This window comes from Stegostoma tigrinum, chromosome 24, assembly GCF_030684315.1.
Source record: "Stegostoma tigrinum isolate sSteTig4 chromosome 24, sSteTig4.hap1, whole genome shotgun sequence".
Classification (NCBI taxonomy): Eukaryota; Metazoa; Chordata; class Chondrichthyes; order Orectolobiformes; family Stegostomatidae; genus Stegostoma; species Stegostoma tigrinum.
In genome coordinates this window covers 23679906-23700903 of record NC_081377.1, presented here as the reverse complement: position 1 = coordinate 23700903, position 20998 = coordinate 23679906, and the positions used below count along the sequence as shown (strand labels likewise).

Here is a 20998-nt window from a genome sequence, read left to right as displayed (position 1 = left end):
ACAAATTTGGATGTGATGTTGAACCTGTGCAATTTTTTTGTTGAATCTCAATGGCAACATGACCTGCATGCTACAAGGATACTGATGTTAAAGGGAAGAAGCATGAGTTTGGAACTACTGAGATCATTCCCAGTTCTAGATTAAAAATTCGCCTCAATGAAGTGAAAGAAATTATATAAAAATGTCAGAACAATTGGATTATTTCAAGAGAATTTATAAGAGCAGTTAATAAAAATTAATACCTGTGTTGCACTAAAGACAACATTTACCCAATGAGATATATACATTCAAAGAAAAGCAATGATAATAAGTTAGAGATATAAGTTTTTATATTTAACATCTCCCGTGCACTGCCCCTCACTCCCAATGACCCCCCTTAAAGTTCTCTGACCCCACGGTCTCCAATTCCTCACCACTGCTGAACCTTAGTTCTACACTGCAATTGCTTTTCTTGGTATTGTCAAGAGGACAATTAAACTCAATAAATAATGCACTGCTTCCACATTAGGGTCTTACCCTCTGTTTTTCATCTTCATAGACCCCTTCATGAACACAGCAAGCAAACAGCGATGTAGGAAGATTGCTCAAGTTCATAACCCTGGCGTCCAGACTGTCATAGTTCTCAAAGATCAGACCGTCTTGATCATTATCATGAAGGCTGGAGTGGTTTGAACTTTCAGGCCATATCTGTGCATTGTCTCTTAGCATTGTGTCACTACCTGAGCCACCAGTTGATTGTTCACCAATGTGAAAATATCTGTGTAAAAAAGAGGAATAAAATATATTGAAATCAGTACAGTTTAGAGTGACAAATCGTTTCCTGTTTAAAACTGAAGTTGATTTATGCAACATACACCAATAATTTTATATTAAATGTCAATATCTATCCACCCAACTTCAAAATAAAATCAGAAGTCAGACATGACAGGATTCAATTTAAATCAGGATATGGTTAAAAACAGTGATAACAGCTTTATGTCCAATTAATGCTGTGTGTGAAAACATGTCAATATAATGAAAGTATGACTCAGGGTCTTGTGCATAGTAGTGTCTCTACCTCTATGCCAGAAAGTCCTGGTTCAAGCCCCAACTGTGTCCCACCAAAATGTGTCGTAGAATATCTGAACAGGTTTATAAAAATAACTACAGTAAGTATGATAATGCTATAAATATTTTTATTAAGCCAATTAAATAACTAAATCAAAAAAAAGCTTATGCATATTCAAGAGTCATATTTCACTTGAAGCACTTTATTTGGTTGATTTTTGTCCAATAATGGATGCATTATCCTCCCAATTGTAGCTGACCTTACTTAGTTCTTGTGAAGATATTTTCTGAGTGAGATAAACTCATTCTCCCTCAGAGAAAGCACCTGGTCTCCACTGGAAGCTTATGCTGAGATTAGAAATGCACAGGTTGTAGCACTCCATGGTAAGATGCATCAGTGCACTTTTATGATTCCCAATCTACAAATGTCCAGGTAGCCTTCCTTTTTTAAACTCACAACTGTAACAAAACAACCTAAACTAATTGAAGCCTGGTAAATCAATTCAGAATGATGTTATTGCAGGCCTGATAAGGTTCAACAGCTGTATCATGAACACACAATAACAGAAATATTAATTAGTTGCATAATTTAAATTATTGCAAAAAGCTGTTGTACAGTTCTTCAACTGTGTTGCAGTTGGTATAACAGCAATATCCTTTTCAGGACAGCAGTGGTGTTAGTGCCTGGATCAAATAGAAAATAGAATCCTTAAAAAGCTAACCGAAATGATGCTCAAGAAAGTTATTTTTAAACAGAAACAAATTGCAAAATCTTTTTGCTCTCACCTAACTGTAATTTGTGACATAAGCCAGACAGTCTGAACTAAAAATTGAGGAAAAAAATACGAGTTTACATTGCTAGTAATGTGGTTGTCAATTCAACTCCCTATTTCTCATCATGCTCATCTACTAAATTAAAACACAGAACAGAAACGTGTAAGATTTCAATATCATCCGCAAAACAAACCTTCAACAGCTCCTGGTGTAAACCCTCACTGCACCTTGCTAACGGACAAACAAACTTGACTGGCACATTGATTGACATCAGATGCAACCAATCACAAAACGAAAAAGTTGGACGGTTTTGCGATGATGTCATGACTGACAAATCGGCGTTCGGTGGGTGGAGCTAGAGGCAGCATGTTTGGGTGAGAGGCGGCTCGTTCACTGCGGGGTTACGTGAAGCACTGGCTTCCGGACCCGCTGCTTTTTACCTCCTTGGATTGGGGATTTGCGAAGTTTGATCTGATCCTTTATGTTGTCAGGGCTCCCGAATTTTAAAAAAAATACGCGCAGTGCATAAAATTTCCTTCAGTGGAAAATGTTTGCATCGCTGTACTGCGCAATGTGAGCAGATCCATTGAGGTATGGCAGCTGTAATAGACGCAAGGGTAGCACTTCCCTGAATCAGCAGGTTTGGGGTTCAGGATCTGGGCAGATCAGGAAGATAGACACTCCCAGCAACACAGCTTGGAGTGTCCTGGAGGTACCATATCTTCAGTGGAGATGTTAGACTGAGGAGCTGCCTGTCCTCTCAGATGGATTTGAAAAATATCAGGAAAAATTACATGGCTTGGCGGCACTGTATCTGTCTCCCAAGTACTGGGTGAATCTCCTCCACCCTGGCAGCTGGTGGCGGACTGTAAGTTAGGTGCGTTAATTGACATCCATTATCCTTGGGGCTACATTGGATCCTCAGGGATCCAAGGTTAGCCTTGTGGATTTCAGGGAATAGGAATTTGTGGCTGCTGAAAGCTACCTCAAGCCTTTCTCTCCAACCCCCACCAGGCCCATTCTCCCCTCTTTTGTTCTAGAGTTCCTGACATTCCTGACTTTCTGCTGCTGGCAACACGAGGTGATGCCCTCTCCCGATGAGCAGGTAAGTCACAGTGGGTAGAAGTTCCTTTACTTTCAAGTCCTGACAGTGTTCACACAAGTTCCAGAAGGAACTGAGGGGGATTCCCTCATTGTTATCCAGTGTTCATTCCAAATAATCCCAATTCTCTGTATTTATACAATGCTGTTCACAACCTCACGTGGCCCCAAAATGCTTAAAGCACTAAGTACTTAAGAAGTGTGGTAACTAGTGTCAGTGCACACAGAGCAAACTTCCACAGACAGTAATTAAACAAAATAACCCCATCATCTATTTCTTAGCTGTTCGTTGAAGTTTAAAACAAAAACAGAAATTGCTGAAAAATCTCAACAGGTCTGGCAGCATCTGTGAACAGAAATCAGCGTTAACATTTTGGGTCCAGTGACCCTCCTTCAGGACAGTTGAAGGATAAACATTGACCAGGACAGAAGGAAAACTTTCTTTCCCCATCTTCAAATAGTGCCAAAACTGCTTTTATATCCAGATGACGCGACACATTGGATCTCAGCTTAACATGTTATCTGAGAAACAATATTGACACTGCACTGACTGCAACATGCAGGAGCACAAACCCGATCATGGACCCTAATCACTGGGGTGAAACTTGAGCCCACACTGTATGGACTCCAAAGCAAGTGTTCCACCACTGACTCAGCTGGTATCATGGCACATTGCATTTAAAAAAGGCCAAAGAAGATATTTGGGCAGCACAGTGGCTAGTTTTTCAGGACAGTTGAAGGATAAACATTGGCCAGGACAGAAGGAAAACTTTCTTTCCCCATCTTCAAATAGTGCCAAAACTGCTTTTATATCCAGATGACGTGACACGTTGGATCTCAGCTTAACATGTTATCTGAGAAACAATATTGACACTGCACTGACTGCAACATGCAGGAGCACAAACCCGATCATGGACCCTAATCACTGGGGTGAAACTTGAGCCCACACTGTATGGACTCCAAAGCAAGTGTTCCACCACTGACTCAGCTGGTATCATGGCACATTGCATTTAAAGAAGGCCAAAGAAGATATTTGGGCAGCACAGTGGCTAGTTCTGCTTCCTCAGAGCACCAGGGACCCAGATTAGATTCCAGCCTTGTGTGACTGTGTGGAGTTTGCACATTCTTCCTATTTCTGTGTGGGATTCTTCCACGTGCTCCAGTTTCCTCCCACAGTCCAAAGATGTGCAGGCTAGGTGGGTTAGCCATGGGAAATGTGGGGTTACAGTGATAGGGGAAGGTGGGGCTTCGTCAGGGTGGGATGCTCTTTGGAGGGTTGGTGTAGGGGAAGTGGGAGTGTTGAAGGAGGGGTCAAAATTGTATCAGAGATAATGGGGGGGTCTAGGCCCGAAACATCAGCTTTTGTGCTCCTCAGATGCTGTTTGGCCTGCTGTGTTCATCCAGCTCCACACTTTGTTATCTCATGGTGAAGGAGGGGTTCAATTTGTTTCTCATCCATCAGTTGACACCTAGAATAAAGAGAAATTGAGTATTGTGTTATTAGAGGATCACCATGTTCCCTTCAGGTGTCAGAATATAGAGAAAGACTGAGATTTATTTAAACTATCCCATTTACCTGACTGACAAACTCAGGTGAAAAGACTAAATTACCAGGTTTGTATACTGAACCAGAAGAAAACTATTCATTATGAACAAATTTGCTTCAATCAATGGTAAAATATATAAATTAAAATATATAAACTCTAGGACTCTTCCTTTCTTAACTCAAAAAGACATGCATTTTAAGAGTAAGAAGAACAGGGATAATGCAGTTTGATAGTAGTAGTATAAAAATACCAAAATGACTGTGGAAAGGCAGTTTTAGTGTCATGGTGGTGTTGCTACATCTGAAGGCCCAGGTTCAAGTCCCAGCTGCCCCACTATCATGACATGGAGACAATAAGGACTGCAGATGCTGGAAGCCAGAATCTACAGGGTGAGGCTAGAAAAATGCAGCAGGTCAGACAGCATCTGAGGAGCAGGAAAGGGTCTTGGCCTGAAGCATTGACTTTCCTGCTCCTCGGATGCTGTCTGACTTGCTGCACTTTTCCAGCCTCACACCCATAGACTGTCATGACATGTGTGACCAGGTGGAATTAAAAAGATATCAGAGATAATGGGAACTGCAGATGCTGGAGAATTCCAAGATAATAAAATGTGAGGCTGGATGAACACAGCAGGCCAAGCAGCATCTCAGGAGCACAAAAGCTGACGTTTCGGGCCTGGACCCTTCATCAGAGAGGGGGATGGGGAGAGGGAACTGGAATAAATAGGGAGAGAGGGGGAGGCGGACCGAAGATGGAGAGTAAAGAAGATAGGTGGAGAGAGTATAGGTGGGGAGGTAGGGAGGGGATAGGTCAGTCCAGGGAAGACGGACAGGTCAAGGAGCTGGGATGAGGTTAGTAGGTAGATGGGGGTGTGGCTTGGGGTGGGAGGAAGGGATGCGTGAGAGGAAGAACCGGTTAGGGAGGCAGAGACAGGTTGGACTGGTTTTGGGATGCAGTGGGTGGGGGGGAAGAGCTGGGCTGGTTGTGTGGTGCAGTGGGGGGAGGGGAGGAACTGGGCTGGTTTAGGGATGCAGTAGGGGAAGGGGAGATTTTGAAACTGGTGAAGTCCACATTGATACCATTAGGCTGCAGGGTTCCCAGGCGGAATATGAGTTGCTGTTCCTGCAACCTTCGGGTGGCATCATTGTGGCAGTGCAGGAGGCCCATGATGGACATGTCATCTAGAGAATGGGAGGAGGAGTGGAAATGGTTTGCGACTGGGAGGTGCAGTTGTTTGTTGCGAACTGAGCGGAGGTGTTCTGCAAAGCGGTCTCCAAGCCTCCGCTTGGTTTCCCCAATGTAGAGGAAGCTGCACCGGGTACAGTGGATGCAGTATACAACATTGGCAGATGTGCAGGTGAACTTCTGCTTAATGTGGAATGTCATCTTGGGGCCTGGGATAGAGGTGAGGGAGGAGGTGTGGGGGCAAGTGTAGCATTTCCTGCGGTTGCAGGGGAAGGTGCCGGGTGTGGTGGGGTTGGAGGGCAGTGTGGAGCGAACAAGGGAGTCACGGAGAGAGTGGTCTCTCTGGAAAGCAGACAGGGGTGGGGATGGAAAAATGTCTTGGGTGGTGGGGTCAGATTGTAAATGGCGAAAGTGTCGGAAGATGATGCGTTGTATCCGGAGGTTGGTAGGGTGGTGTGTGAGAACGAGGGGGATCCTCTTAGGGCGGTTGTGGCGGGGGCGGGGTGTGAGGGATGTGTTGCGGGAAATACGGGAGACGCGGTCAAGGGCGTTCTCAATCATTGTGGGGGGAACGTTGCGGTCCTTAAAATCTCCATCTCCAACACATCCCTCACCTTCCTGGACCATCTCCAGCACATCCCTCACCTTCCTGGACCTCTCAGTCTCCATCTCAGGCAACCAGCTTGTAACTGATGTTCATTTCAAGCCCACTGACTCCCACAGCTACCTAGAATACACCTCCTCCCACCCACCCACCTGCAAAAATTCCATCCCCTATTCCCAATTCCTCCGCCTCCGCCGCATCTGCTCCCACGATAAGACATTCCACTCCCGCACATCCCAGATGTCCAAGTTCTTTAAGGACCGCAACTTTCCCCCCACAGTGATCAAGAACGACCTTGACCGCGTCTCCCGTATTTCCCGCAACACATCCCTCACACCCCGCCCCCGCCACAACTGCCCTAAGAGGATCCCCCTCGTTCTCACACACCACCCTACCAACCTCCGGATACAACGCATCATCCTCCGACACTTTCGCCATTTACAATCCGACCCCACCACCCAAGACATTTTTTCATCCCCACCCCTGTCTGCTTTCCGGAGAGACCACTCTCTCCGTGACTCCCTTGTTCGCTCCACACTGCCCTCCAACCCCACCACACTCGGCACCTTCCCCTGCAACCGCAGGAAATGCTACACTTGCCCCCACACCTCCTCCCTCACCCCTATCCCAGGCCCCAAGATGACATTCCACATTAAGCAGAGGTTCACCTGCACATCTGCCAATGTGGTATACTGCATCCACTGTACCCGGTGCGGCTACCTCTACATTGGGGAAACCAAGCGGAGGCTTGGAGACCGCTTTGCAGAACACCTCCGCTCAGTTCGCAACAAACAACTGCACCTCCCAGTCGCAAACCATTTCCACTCCCCCTCCCATTCTCTAGACGACATGTCCATCATGGGCCTCCTGCAGTGCCACAATGATGCCACCCGAAGGTTGCAGGAACAGCAACTCATATTCCGCCTGGGAACCCTGCAGCCTAATGGTATCAATGTGGACTTCACCAGTTTCAAAATCTCCCCTTCCCCTACTGCATCCCTAAACCAGCCCAGTTCGTCCCCTCCCCCCACTGCACCACACAACCAGCCCAGCTCTTCCCCCCCACCCACTGCATCCCAAAACCAGTCCAACCTGTCTCTGCCTCCCTAACCAGTTCTTCCTCTCACCCATCCCTTCCTCCCACCCCAAGCCGCACCCCCATCTACCTACTAACCTCATCCCACCTCCTTGACCTGTCCGTCTTCCCTGGACTGACCTATCCCCTCCCTACCTCCCCACCTATACTCTCTCCACCTATCTTCTTTAGAACATAGAACATAGACTCTCCATCTTCGGTCCGCCTCCCCCCTCTCCCTATTTATTCCAGTTCCCTCTCCCCATCCCCCTCTCTGATGAAGGGTCCAGGCCCGAAACGTCAGCTTTTGTGCTCCTGAGATGCTGCTTGGCCTGCTGTGTTCAACCAGCCTCACGTTTTATTATCTTGGAATTAAAAAGATGTGGTCTTTGGACAATGGCATTAGGTTGGAGAAGTTGAGATTGTTAGCTTTGGAGGGCAGATTTGATAGGGGTGAACAAGAATATTACAGCTGGCAATGCAAAACTATTCCTATCATCTGATTACACACAGACAGGAGAACAGAGATTTAAAATTCAGTTTGAGGGATATGAAGAATAATGTTTTACACAGTAGATAGTAACAGCCTAGAATTTGATTTATGAAGGAAACTGAATAGGTACTTGAGGAGAGTAAACCTTGCAGGGTCATGGGGACAGAATGGCAATGAATGGTCGAAAGTTGACAGCCCACATGCACTCAATAGACCAAATACCTTCTGTGCCATTTTGGTTCGACATTCTAGTTTATAATGTTTCCTTTTTAGTCCCAATAATAGGTTTAACGTCCTTAGCTCCCTACAATACAAGGAAATCTAAAATCGAGGGAAGCTCAAAACCCATTTCCATTTCTGAAAGCTTACGAAACGTTGACCATTTAGCAGAACAATGGCAAGGTTTTGCACAAACCAAGTTTGTTGTATTTTGGCATTGCTCCATAGCCAGCGCTGAAAGGGTTAAGGCAAGGTGGGCGCGGCTTGAACTGCATACAGCTGAATTAATATTGTTCCGAAACCCAATGGACTTTTTAAAAAAAAATTCGACATTAAGGAAAGGAGACGGTGATCGATTGAAGTGAAATTCAGCAGCGCGTGTTTGAAGATGTGCAGAATAGGTAAGGCTTCTTTCGGTAAATCGCCAGCGTCAGATACAATGGGATTTAGTGAAGTAAGTGTCAGAAAGTTTTGTTTTGCAGCCCAGCAGGTTTAGTGGAGGATACAACAAAGCAGTGTTCAGGGGGAGCAGTTAAACTCAACCAACGCCCTGGTTCCGTAGATTTTAAGAGTGAAATGCATCGGGACTTGGTTTAATTTGACCTTTCCTTCGGTGTATTCTATACAAATTTGCAGTTGCATTTCCAAACTCTGGCAAAATAAAACTAACATGTTCCACAGTGACCCACGAGGACATTGCGACGAAGAAATCGGAGGAAAAAGTAGGAAGTACTCGGTACTGCTCCGAAGCGGAGATATCTGTTTTAAGACATACAAGACCAGCTCAGATCAGTACCAAGAATTGCTCGTTTTCGCTTTTGTTCCATCCGTACACGCTGATTTCATCCGAGTTAACATTTCCCAAGTAATCATTAAAGCAAAGACCATTTAACAAATCTGCTCTAATCCTCTCGATATTTTATGCAAAGTATATTTATTTTGTCACTTTTTAAATGATAATTTAGAATTGAATGGTAGATGTTAACATTAACTTGCGATTGAATTGCTAAAAGTCGGGTTTTGCTGCTTTATGTCGAGCAGAGTTGAAATACACAGGAGCATCTAAATTGATTAAAGGTGCATTATGTAATCCTACATTTGGTAAGAAACTTGGCTTTCTTGCTGTTCTGGATTACCAGTTATTGTTTGGAACTACATCTAGAAATCTCGTTCATAGGGACATAATATTTTAGTACATTGAGATAAACGGCAGTGTCTTCCATCCAAGGGGTGGAATGTAATATCGTGTCAAGACATGTCGTGCAGTGAGCAGAGTGATTGAATATATTGGTGGTGCTTATGATGGTGATCTCCGGAAACGATAAGCTTTTTAGTAGCAAAGCAGAAAGCAGTGGTGTGGAACAATTTATCAAAGTCACTAACGTCACAAACAACAAAATCTTTGCTAAATTTGGATCTACTGGGATAACTTGTATTGATTATTACATCTTTAACATAATAAAATAGGCCAGGATGCTTCATAGGAACATTATTAAACAAAAAAAAATTGACACCGGGCCAAAGAAGGGAGACATTGGGTCAAATGACCAAAAGCTTGGTCAAAGAGGTTAGTTCTAAGAAGTGCCTTAACAGAGGAAAGCAAGGTTGGGAAGGGGAGAGAAAAGAGATTTAGGTTGCTATTTAGTGGAGGTGACAGGGCTCCTGCAGACCAGCAGGCTCACTGTTGCCTCTTTCAGGGAAGACCCATGGATTCAAGTGTCACTTGGCAACTTAACTAGACAGAAGTGGCCCTTCCTGTGATCAAGGTCTCTGGGGACAGAAGTCCTGCCCCCTGAGAGATGCCAGGCAGTCACTGGTGTACAGTTGTATGATGGTGCAAGGGGAATTGTGTGTTGTGGGGAGAAGGGGGCTGCAGAAAGAATTGGTAGGTAGCTCTCAGCAGGACCCTCACTTGCTGACATAGTGTTCCTCAATCAGGCACTGAATGTCATTGAACAACGGACTCTAGCATGGAGTCCACAAGGTACCCACATTTCCCTGCTACGCTGCCTGTATGACAAGTGCTTCATATGGCTCTGCATTAATACCAGTTAGCAGGGAGATGAAGCCTTTACATGGGCATATTTGTAGGCTTAAATCTGTAACATAAGCTCAATTTGCAGTGGGTAGGAAAGACCTTCATGCCACAGATGTAATCAGTGTAGAAGTGGGAAATTGTTACAGAGATAGTAGAAACTGCCGCTGCTGGAGAATCTGAGATAAAAAGGTGTGGAGCTGGATGAACACAGCAGGCCAAGTAGCATCAGAGGACCAGGAAAGCTGACATTTTGGGTCTAGACTCTTCTTCAGAAATGACTTTGACAAGTTCCCCAGCTGCCACAGTCCTTCCTGTTTAAATGCGCACTTCCACAAAATTTGCCATGGGGTGGACATTAAATTTTGCCCATAATGAGAGTACTTCAAAAGTTATGCGTTAGGCGACTGAAGGTATGGCCATCAGTGGTGGTTTAGTTAAAAACTGGTATACTCAAGGAGCCAGAGTTAGATGAGTTCAGATATCTGGAAATAAAGTAGACTTTATTATTTATTTATTTATTTGAATTTAAAGCTCCAGCCTCTCTGAATCCCTATATTTCTTTGTTATTTGTACCTGCCAACCTGTCATCTGAAGCCCACACGATCTTGATTTAGAAAGAAATTCAACTTTTTTTTCTAATTTGCATCTTAGTTAAAATACCTTTGCAAATATCAACCAAATCAGTTTCATGCAAACAGTTAGCAGTTCAGGAAATAGGTTAAAGAAGAATACAAAAATATGGTAAATTGGAATTTCATATTTATACTTTGAAATAATTGCTTTTATAGAAAGACAGTCTGAGCATAATGCAAGACACCTTCAGGATGGTTAAATTTGATTTCTAATCATGCTTAACATTTATAATTGTTAATAGGACTTAATGGAAAGTTTTCTTAAAAAGCCTCAAAAAGAAGATTAAACAAAATAAAAAATGTTTTAAAGAATTGGTTGTGTGAATGTCTTAAAGATGTAAGTCTTTCAGACATTGACAGAAAGTTTAATATGTGTTCATGTGAAAGGCAAGAATGAACAATATTCTATTATTCCTATTTCATCCTTGCAGGCACTGGGATCTGATGTAAATGTAAACATAATTATAATTGTGGTAAATCTGTTTATGTACCAGTAGGTTGATAAATGTGGCAAGAAGCATCTTTAATCATTTACTGCAAAACAAAAGCTTGTACAACATGTGTAGTACCAGTACGCTATCTCTTTATTGTTAGGAACAATTATTAGGACACCTAAAGCAAAGATGCTTTGCTCCATTTAAATCAATGAAATTAAATGCATTTGAGAAAATGACAAACTAGAAAATACTCATGCCTCATTTCTACCTGTCCTAGGCAATTGTGATGCCTTACACATCGCTTTTACTCCCTAGAATTACATGATTTCTTGACAAACAGCCCATGCCATCTGTCCTATTCAAAATGTTGCATGATAACTTTGCAGCCTTTAGCTTATTTAAGATCCAATTTCATGACTAACTCATAACAGTAATGCCTTGACCAATGGCACATTGTCATAATTTGACCTTTTTAAAGTTGAATTATGTTTAGTCAAATCAAACATAATTTAAATCAAACTCGGGGAGGAATTATATGGCTTCTTTTGTCGGATATTTGGAGGTGGGGAGGGTATTTAATCTCATGCAAACACCCTGCTGCGTTGCCATTTTTGCCAAAATTCAGTCCATGGTTGGAAGGCTTTTGGTTGGATTTTTATACATTTGTCAATTGAGGTTCTTACCTGATTAGTTTATAAAGGTCTCATTCCACCACTGCTGGTAATAAGCCAGTTGTGAGCGACCCCATTGCCATTGGGTGTTCTCGACAAATAACCCTGAGCAGGGCTGGGGATTCTGCATACACAGGCCCTCAATACCCATTTAAGGAACTTGGCATTGGCAAGGAGGGCAACCCCTGAGAGGCACCCACTTGGTGCTGAACCCTATTCTATGAAACCGCTCGCTCCATGACTCATATCTGACCTGGATCATTCTCAATCATGGAGCTTTTGTGACTGTCATTCCAAAGGCAGACAGTGCCTCCTTGATGATGCTGTTGAACTCTTGGGTGGGATTTCTACCCTCAGAGCCCATAGTCTTGGGAGAGGCCCACTGGTAGCCACTCAAGAAGTATGTCATTGGCAGCTTTTCCCACAGGAGGAAATCAGGCCTCTTGCTGGCCCTCCGACCAGCAGTTGAGACTCTATGTGCTTTTATGATTCCAGTTCCCTCTCCCCATCCCCCTCTCTGATGAAGGGTCTAGGCCTGAAACGTCAGCTTTTGTGCTCCTGAGATGCTGCTTGGCCTGCTGTGTTCATCCAGCCTCACATTTTATTATCTTGGAATCTCCAGCATCTGCAGTTCCCATTATCTCTCCACTCTCATTATCAGTTGTTTTGCAGATTATTGTTACGGAGACTGTTTCTAACTCAGACGCAATTATAATGACATTATTTGGCCAATGTATATTGAATGACCATAAAAAGAATTTCCACCAAAAACAAATTCATTCTCATGGAATGCCAGCACACTTTAAGGAAATTTGAAAAGGCTAAAGAAAGGGTAAAAAAATTTGGCAGATGGGATACAATTTGGAAAAATGCAAAGTTATCCACTTTGGTATGAAAATAACAGAAATACAGATTATTTCTTCAGTGCTGAGATCCTGGAAATGTTGAACTTCAAAATGACTTGGTTGTCATTGTTCACGAACCACTGAAAGTTAACATGAAGGTATGGCAAGCAATTAAGAAGACAAAGGATATTGTACAAGAGGGTTTACATAAAAGAGTAAAGACGTTCTACTGCATTTGTATAGACCCTTGGTGAGGTTACTGTCGGAATATTGTGTGGAGTTTTGGTCTCCTTACCCAGGAATTGATACATGTACTGCAAAGGCATTGCAACAAAGAATGGCCAAACTAATTCTTGGGAGATGGTAAGAACTGCCGATGCTGGAGCCAGAGATAACACGGTGTGGAGCTGGAGGAAGCCAGCAGACCAGGTGTAGGAGTAGGAAATTTGACGTTTCAGGTCAGGATCCTTCTTCAGAAATGGGGGAGGGGGAAGGGAGCTCAGAAATAAATAGAGAGAGGAAGGGTGGGACTAGGGAAGGTAGATGGAATGGTGATTGGTGCGCTAGACCCACCCCTCCTCTGTATTTATTTCTGAGATCCCTTCCCCCTCCCCCGTTTCTGACGAAGGGTCCGGATGTGAAACATCAGCTTTCCTGCTCCTCTGATGCTGCCTGGCCTACTGTGTTCATTCAGCTCCACACTGTGTATCCTCTAATTTCTGGGATGGATGGATTGTCCTTTGAGGAAAGATTACGTGGACTGCATCTATATTCATTTGAGTTTAGAATGATCAGAGTTGATCTTATTCAAGCGAATAAAGTTCTTACAGGGTAGATGCAGGTTAAGGTTTTCTGGGACAATGGGTCAAAAATGAACTGACAGAGTCTCAGAATAATGGCAGGCCATTTATGACTGAGATGAGGAGGAATTGTTTTACGCAGAGGGTGGTGAGTCTTAGGATTCATTGGCCCAGAAGGCTCAGTTATTGAGTATGTTCCAGACTGGGATCAATAGATTTCTACATATGAAAACATCAGGGAATATAAGGAGAGAGCAAGAAAATGATGTTGAAATAGAAGACTCCACTGAACAGCAAAGTGGGCTCAGGGGACAGAATGGCCTGCTCCTTTTTCCACCTCTTATCATCTTTAGAGTTACAATTTGGAATATTCTCTTCTTTCACCCTCTAAATAGTCATCTGAAATCCTTCATTAATATACACAAGTCATCATTCCATAAAACCTTATGTCCTAAGATTTACTCCCTGATCTTTTACTGGTTTGCTTGGAAATAAAATCCAATTGTAGATGGGCTATTGGCTATTTAGTCTGACTGTGCTTAAAATTGATGTGTACTATCTATTAGTACATTTTGAAGTGCTCATTTCTTTATCTTTTTGAAATAGAATTGCACTATTATGGAGTCCTTTCTTTTACTACTTTCAAGATATTGATTTGAGAAAGGAAAGTTTCTGATGTGTCAGACTGAACAGAGTGAATTTTTTAGTGTTCTCCAAGAACAGCAAAGTAGCAATCTGGGGATCAGTGCAAAATATTCTGCCATCTTTTTAAATTTGTTATCAATTCATCTAGATTTCTAAAAATACTTTGCTTTTATTGTTGTGTACAGTATTATCATCCACTGTAGAGGATGGGGGCAATTAAGTTAGGCACTTCACAAGCAGATGTTCAGCTGAAGCAAGATCTGTTTCAAACTGTACTAATAGGTAGTACACATATTTTTGTCATTAAAACTATGTGATCATTTAATAGAAAATTGGCAATATACGTCCAACAACAGTATCAGTTTAAGAAGATGTGAGAAACCAATTGTAGAATACATAACTGTGATGAATTTACTACCATATCAAAAAAAAATGGAAAAGATTATTTGTTCTACTCATAGAATGAACTTTATCCAAAGGTACAGAAGGCTGTAATTACTTTTGCCATCAAATTCCTTTTGGTGGTCTGTTATTTTGATTAGTTTAAGATTTTCAGTACATTTTATTCAATTACCAAGCAATTTTGGCCAAAGTGACTTCAAAGGTTGTGTTATCAAATCCCAGTGTTTTGTAATAGTAGGTATGTTTGTACTTATGGGTAGATTTTTACCAGTTCTTGTTACTAATACAGAATTAAACTTTTCTATTGCTGAGGAAAGACATTTCCTGTTTGCTGAAACTTTTCATTTCGCACTTATCAGGACCAGTGCAAGAATGCCAAAAATTAGAAGAACAGATTTTATAATGCTATGAGAAACAGGCTGAATTGTGTCGAAGATTTTCCATGGAGAATGCACTAGTGAAGAGTTACGACAGAGCTTTTGTTTATGTTGAAATAGTCAAGTCCATCATGATTGAATAAGAGATGCTGTGCAGAAAACACCAGGGAGCAATGTTTCCAAAGCTTTTGTTTAATTGAAAAGGCACGATACCCAGATAAATTCCTTTCCCTACAGAAAGCCAAGCCCTGCATGTAGACGCATTTAGCAGCTAACAAGTACAGTCAGCCATATTGCAAGTCCAAATGATAACCTTAAATTAGTTGTTAGTGCAATTCTTGACACACTGATTGTTCATAAGTGCTTCCCACCACAGAATCACATCTAATGAACAATCCTGAAAATAACCTTTGACTGTATGTGCCACACTTCATCAGTACTTTAGTTCTGTACTACAAGCCATTACTATTCCATAAAACCTGATGTATAACTCTTTCATTTTGATTGACAAACAGGAGAAAAAGTATTGCTTTCAAAATGCCTTGTAGAAGTCAAACAAATAATGGCAACTTGTATTAAGTAGTTGCTATAATACAATAAAATGTTAAGCAGTTTGGGACAGGAGTAGAATAAAACAAAGAGCTATAAGTCAGATGATCAAAAGCTTACTTAAAGATGTAGCTTTTAGGAATTGTCATCATGAATGAAACTGAGATTGCAAGGCAGACTGGGGTGGATAAAAGGGATTCAGCAATTAGTGACTAGGTAACTGAAGGCATGGCCATCAATAGTAGATTGATTTAAGTTGGGAATCCATAAGAGGCCAGAATTAGATAAGCAAAGAGATGCAAAAGGTTTGTGAGGCTTGAGGAGAGGCCAAAGAGGGATTTGTAAACAATGCTGAGAAATGAAGACATTACTTTGACTAGAAGCTAGGGCAGCTTAGCAAGTGCACTATCGTGCTGCCCTGGATGAATGATTAAGTACAGCTTTAGGAGGCAGGAATTAAGTGCCTGGCAATATGAAAAAGTTTTGCATTAATCTAGTTTCTTTCTCATACTGAGGACATCCAAAATGTTTCACAACCAGTAAAGTATTTTTGAAGTAATGCAATAGTGGTACTTGCTTTTTACTTAAGGAAGTGCAGCAACCAGTTTGAGCACAGAAAGGGCCCCCACAAAGGAACAAGAAAATTACTTCATTTCTGCAGAAGGGTCTAGGCCCGAAGTGTCAGCTTTCCTGCTCCTGTAATGCTGCTTGGTCTGCTGTGCTCGTGCAGCTCTACACCTTGTTATCTCAAATTGTTAGGCTTTTCAGTTTAGGTATTAAATGTTGACCAGAAATAAAAATCAGGCCATATTTAAAACAAGCAGCTGATTCACAATCTTTTCTTTACAGTCTGACAGTACAACCAGAAATTACCCTTTGTCTGCAACAGGGAAGAAAGAGTTTAAATGAGTCTTAGCGAGGAACATCACCAACACCCATATCATAAACCAAACTAATGCATTGATCAACCACCATGATCACTTAATCCTGGAGATGACAGTTCATATCAGCTAGATTTGATTAAAAGGAATTTATTGTGGAAGAACATCAGGCATAGCAGCCTGAACTTGCTGCATGTGCAGTTCTTTCATTCCATTTCTGTTGGAACAATGCATTTCCTTTGCATGCTGTGGCAAACATGTCTGTGTCCTACATCAAAACAAATTATATCACTGCCCTATCATAGTTCAAAATGTCTCAAGATGGATATTTTTCTACCTGTATTGTCTTGCTTTAACGCTGAAATAGTCTTCAATAAATATTTCCTTTCATTTTCAACTAAAATATTTGATTTTATGATTCATTTTTTCAGCATATATTAAAGCAGCTCATGGCCAACAGATGTTTTTAAAGCACCTTCAGTGTCACTTTGTAGGCAAATTAAGCATCAGTTTTCAGAGAATTGGGTTTCTTAATGAACAGAAATGAGAAGCTAATCTTGTCCTGGAGAAGTCTGCCTCCTAAAACAGAACGTACCTTGGGTGTTATAATTTTGAGGGTTATACGATTGTTGTGTTTTGAGACTGCATCTTAAATTTAAGACAAATCAAAAGGGATTTGCTTTGAAATTAGCCTCACAACAAGCCTGGTCGACCTGATTGTTAGAGATTAAAGGAATTCCGGGTCGTTGGTTTCACTGGAAGAAGGTACAAGGGTTTTTTTTTTGGTATGTATCAGCAGCAGCCTGTGTGTGAACAATGGCAAGACAATGAATCACCAATGTTCTAAAAAAATGTTGAGAATGTCAGATAGTAAACAGGCCTAGTCAGAGATGGGCAATATTATGGAAGTAAAAGCAGATGGGCTTGGTGATTGATTAGATATAGCTTCAGCAGTTCAGCTCAAGATTCAAACTGACTCCAAGGTTGTTAACAATTTCACATTCTGTCCTACTGCAGTTCTGCACAGCATGCTCACTTCTGATATTTTTAGTCAATCACTTGATTTTTGTTTATTGCTTCTGATAACAAAGTGGAATATCACAATGGTTTACAGATAATTTATCTAACAATTTTGTAATTAATCACAGAATAAAATCATTATGTTCTGATAGCTCAAATTGATTACTTAATTTCCTCTTATCTATTCAAAGTCACTTCATTTTAATATATTGACTGTTTAGGTAATTTCTTAATGACTAAGCCAATATAAGAAAAGTTAGAGATTTGCCATTACTGAAGACTACAGACATTTCATCCAGATTAACAATGTTAGTATTTTGAAGTGGAGACTGTTGAGTTTAATATGAAGATTAGCTGGAGAGTGTGCAGAAATATTGGTCAAAGTGCAGGCAAAGATTAAATAAACGCCATTTGGAGAAGAAGATGGGTGTGACTAAAAGATCATTGTCATTGCATTTGCAGTGTTAAACCAGTTGGTAAACCTGATGATCTCAGGACATTTTAAAAGCTGTTAGGTTCCTCATCCTGCAAACAAACCATGCACACCCATAAAAATGTGTTGCGTACATTTGTCAAATTAGCATTTAAAAAATGCCGGAACACACACACTTGCTCACAGATACCCTTGTTTTATTTTCTCCCTGTGGAGGCTAAAATGGCTATGTGTGTGGTGCAGAAGTGGAATTGGGAAAAACAAACAAAAGCAATAAATAGTTAACTTATAGCATTGGACTTTGTACTAAAAAGGAATTGAACTCAACTCACTGAAATTAATTAAAGCCTGCTGGCGGCCATTACTTTTTCCTTAACACTTAAAGCAATGAAAGTAATTCTTTCAGTGTTTCAAAATTTTGATGACTGTCACAATAAACATAAAAGGCACATACCTACCAATAATATTTTTTCCTTCACCAAATACTCCCTTCCCACTAAGAGTTAACCATTTTACAGGGAAATGTTTTCCAAATGTAGTATTATTTTACAAAATATTACTGAATAAAAAAATGAAAAAATACATCATCAGTATTTTTAAAGTTAACACCAAGGACAAAATAGTTCTGTGTGTATGTGCTAAAAAAAAGTCATAATTTTTTTAAAATGTGGCTCTTCAATATCTTTTGGCCCTTGATTGCCTTGGACCTCTATAGTGATAGGTAAAGTGAAGGTTAATAGTTTGTATTCCTTGGATGACCTAAAATGTCTAACAATGCTTCATCACATGGAATAATAAGTCCATCAAGAAGATTCGCATTTAGAATAGAATGTACAACTTGTGGGCAAATTAGTGATGTGATTAAATGGATTTCAAATGTAATTTATTATATTTTAATGTGCAGCTCTTGTGTAGTGTGAAAACTGCAAGTTGGACCAAGGATTTTCAGGTACCTGCCAAATCATAACGAAGATCAGTTTCCATTTCAGTGCCACAGTCTCTGAGGTCATATCATGATCCCAACTTGTAAGGCACTGGTTGGAAATTTCAAATATCCAATATCAGGGACGAAATGGGAAACCCTCTCACCACCAACTAATGGCCCGCCAACCCCTACAATTGGAATCTTATTAAGAAGCCCATCTGGTGGAGAATGTGATGTTCAGTGCTAAATTTGGCGAATCAGAATAGCCTGTTGCTTAGGATCCATCAAAGTTTACCTGCCTTTGTTTTTTTTAAACCTCTTTCTCTGGGGCCTATTTGTTCTGCTTTATGCATTCTGCCTTCACTCTTCCTTGATTGTCCCTTTCCAGCCCATTCATATAACTGGCCCTTTGAGGAGCTGCCCATGTTCATTGGTAAAGCAATGGTAGGTCCTAATATGGCTGTTGCCAGCCATTGCCACTGACACTTGGCAAACAGTTCTTCATCCTGGAGGTATGTAACTCGTTTAATTGAATGCCAAGTTCACATCCGGGCTAATTAAACCATTTGAATTTAAAAATTGAGTTGTGAGATTGACGATCTGGAATTCATCTCTGTATTTGGTTCCCAACCCATTTTGAAAATCTGACCCCAACAAGTGACTTACAGTATTTTCTCGACTTAAGTAATCATGGACTCATCCATTCAGCGTTAAGAAGAGATTGAGAAGATTTGTTATTATTTGTAGAATATTATTTTTCTATCAGATTTCAGTATTTTCTGCAATTTTTAGACATGTGAGCATATCATTTCCATTGCTGCATGTATTTATTATAATTTGGAGCAGGATTTTCCATTTTGGGTTGGGATTGAAGCTGGGTCCCAACCTCAGACCATCTGGCAGTGATACTTGCAGGAATGTCAATTATGACCAAAGAGCAGACTGGCCATTGCACAGGCTCCGAATGCCTGAAGGACAGTAGGAGGCACTCCAGCACTGAAGGAGCTGCAGTCAGTCTGCTATTGCATATCCACTTTGAGGCATCCTCAACACTTTCCATGAAACGGAAGAAAAGAAATGTCGATAACTACGATGGCTGAGCCCTCCACCAGTCTACCTGTAACCATGTCTGTCACCGGGTGAAATGGCAGTACGGTAGAGGTGGGCCGGAAATGAGAGGGAGAGGGGGAACCCACTGAAAAATTCCAGTTACCTTGTGACTACTGTAAAAATTGGCCTCAACGCTATTACCTAGGCTTAACTATTTGCAACTACTTCGCCAACTACCTTCTCACCATAACGTAAGGATGTTTGCTGATTATTCCATGACATTTAGCATCATGTAGAACTCCTTATACTGAAACAGGCCATGTCCAAACACAGCAAAATCTGGATAATATTCAGGTTTCAGCTGATACCTGGTGACTTAAAATTCATGTCACACAATTGAGAGACAATGACCATTGTCAACCATAGAAAATATAACTATTACATCTTGACATTCAATGGCATTATTATCGCTGAATCCCTCCACTGTGAACATTCTGGCAATGATCATCAACCAGAAATTGACCTGGATTAGCATATAAATAGTGTTGCTACAAAAGTAAGTCAGAGGATTGGAATTCTACAGATGCTTAACTGACCTCCTGACCACCTCTGCAAAGTCTGTCCACCATCTATTAGGCACAAGTCACCAATGTGATAGTTTCCTCCCTATTTGTATGGATTATGTGCATCTCCAACAGCATTCAAGAGGCTTGACATCATCCAGGACAAAGCTGCCTGCTTTTTTAGCACAGCATCAACAAGCATTTAATCTCTCCAACATTGGCACTGAAAGTAGCAGAATGCAATAACTATAAGGTGCACTACAGAAATTTACAAAGGTTTGTAGACAACACCTTCCAAACATATTATCACTACCATTGAGAAGGACAAGGGAAAACTACCAAATTCCTTTTGAAGCCACGCACTTTTCTGACTTGGAATTATTTTGTGGTTCCTTCACTGTCACAGGGACAAAATCCTGGAACTCCCTCCCTAACGGTGCTGAGGGTGTACCTATATCAAATGGACAGCAGTGCCTCAAGAAGGAAGTTCACTCCCACCTTCTCAAGGACAATGGGCACTAAATTCTGGCCCAGCTGGTGAAGCCCACATTCCCTGAATTATTGTATTTGAAAATGAGTTAACAAGCAGCTTGCTATTTAGAGTCATAGAGCCATACAGCTTAAAAACAGGCCATTTTGCCCACCATGTCTATGCAAAACAACAAACACAAAACTGCACTAATCC

The 20998-nt window shown here is 41.4% G+C and overlaps 2 protein-coding genes across 5 annotated transcripts in view; one reads left to right on the top strand and one right to left on the bottom strand.

The window, feature by feature from the left end:
• The window catches only part of LOC125465121 (calcipressin-3-like), a 143105-nt gene extending 141031 nt beyond the window's left edge, over positions 1-2074 (bottom strand). For both annotated transcript variants that reach the window (XM_048558269.2, XM_048558270.1), the window contains exons 1-2: positions 2015-2074; positions 517-757 (exon numbers count right to left, since the gene is read on the bottom strand). In XM_048558269.2, the coding sequence (XP_048414226.1) occupies positions 517-708 (192 nt within the window). In that variant the 5' untranslated portion in view covers positions 709-757; positions 2015-2074. The remainder of the gene's footprint in view (positions 1-516; positions 758-2014) is intronic.
• Positions 2075-8311: 6237 nt separating this feature from the next.
• Positions 8312-20998, top strand: part of LOC125465180 (keratinocyte-associated protein 3-like) — a 38143-nt gene continuing 25456 nt past the window's right edge. For all 3 annotated transcript variants that reach the window (XR_007250186.2, XR_007250185.2, XM_048558409.2), the window contains exon 1: positions 8312-8446. Coding sequence is in view for 1 of the 3 variants with exons in the window: in XM_048558409.2 (XP_048414366.1) it covers positions 8434-8446 (13 nt within the window). In the remaining 2 variants the exon portion in view is untranslated. The remainder of the gene's footprint in view (positions 8447-20998) is intronic.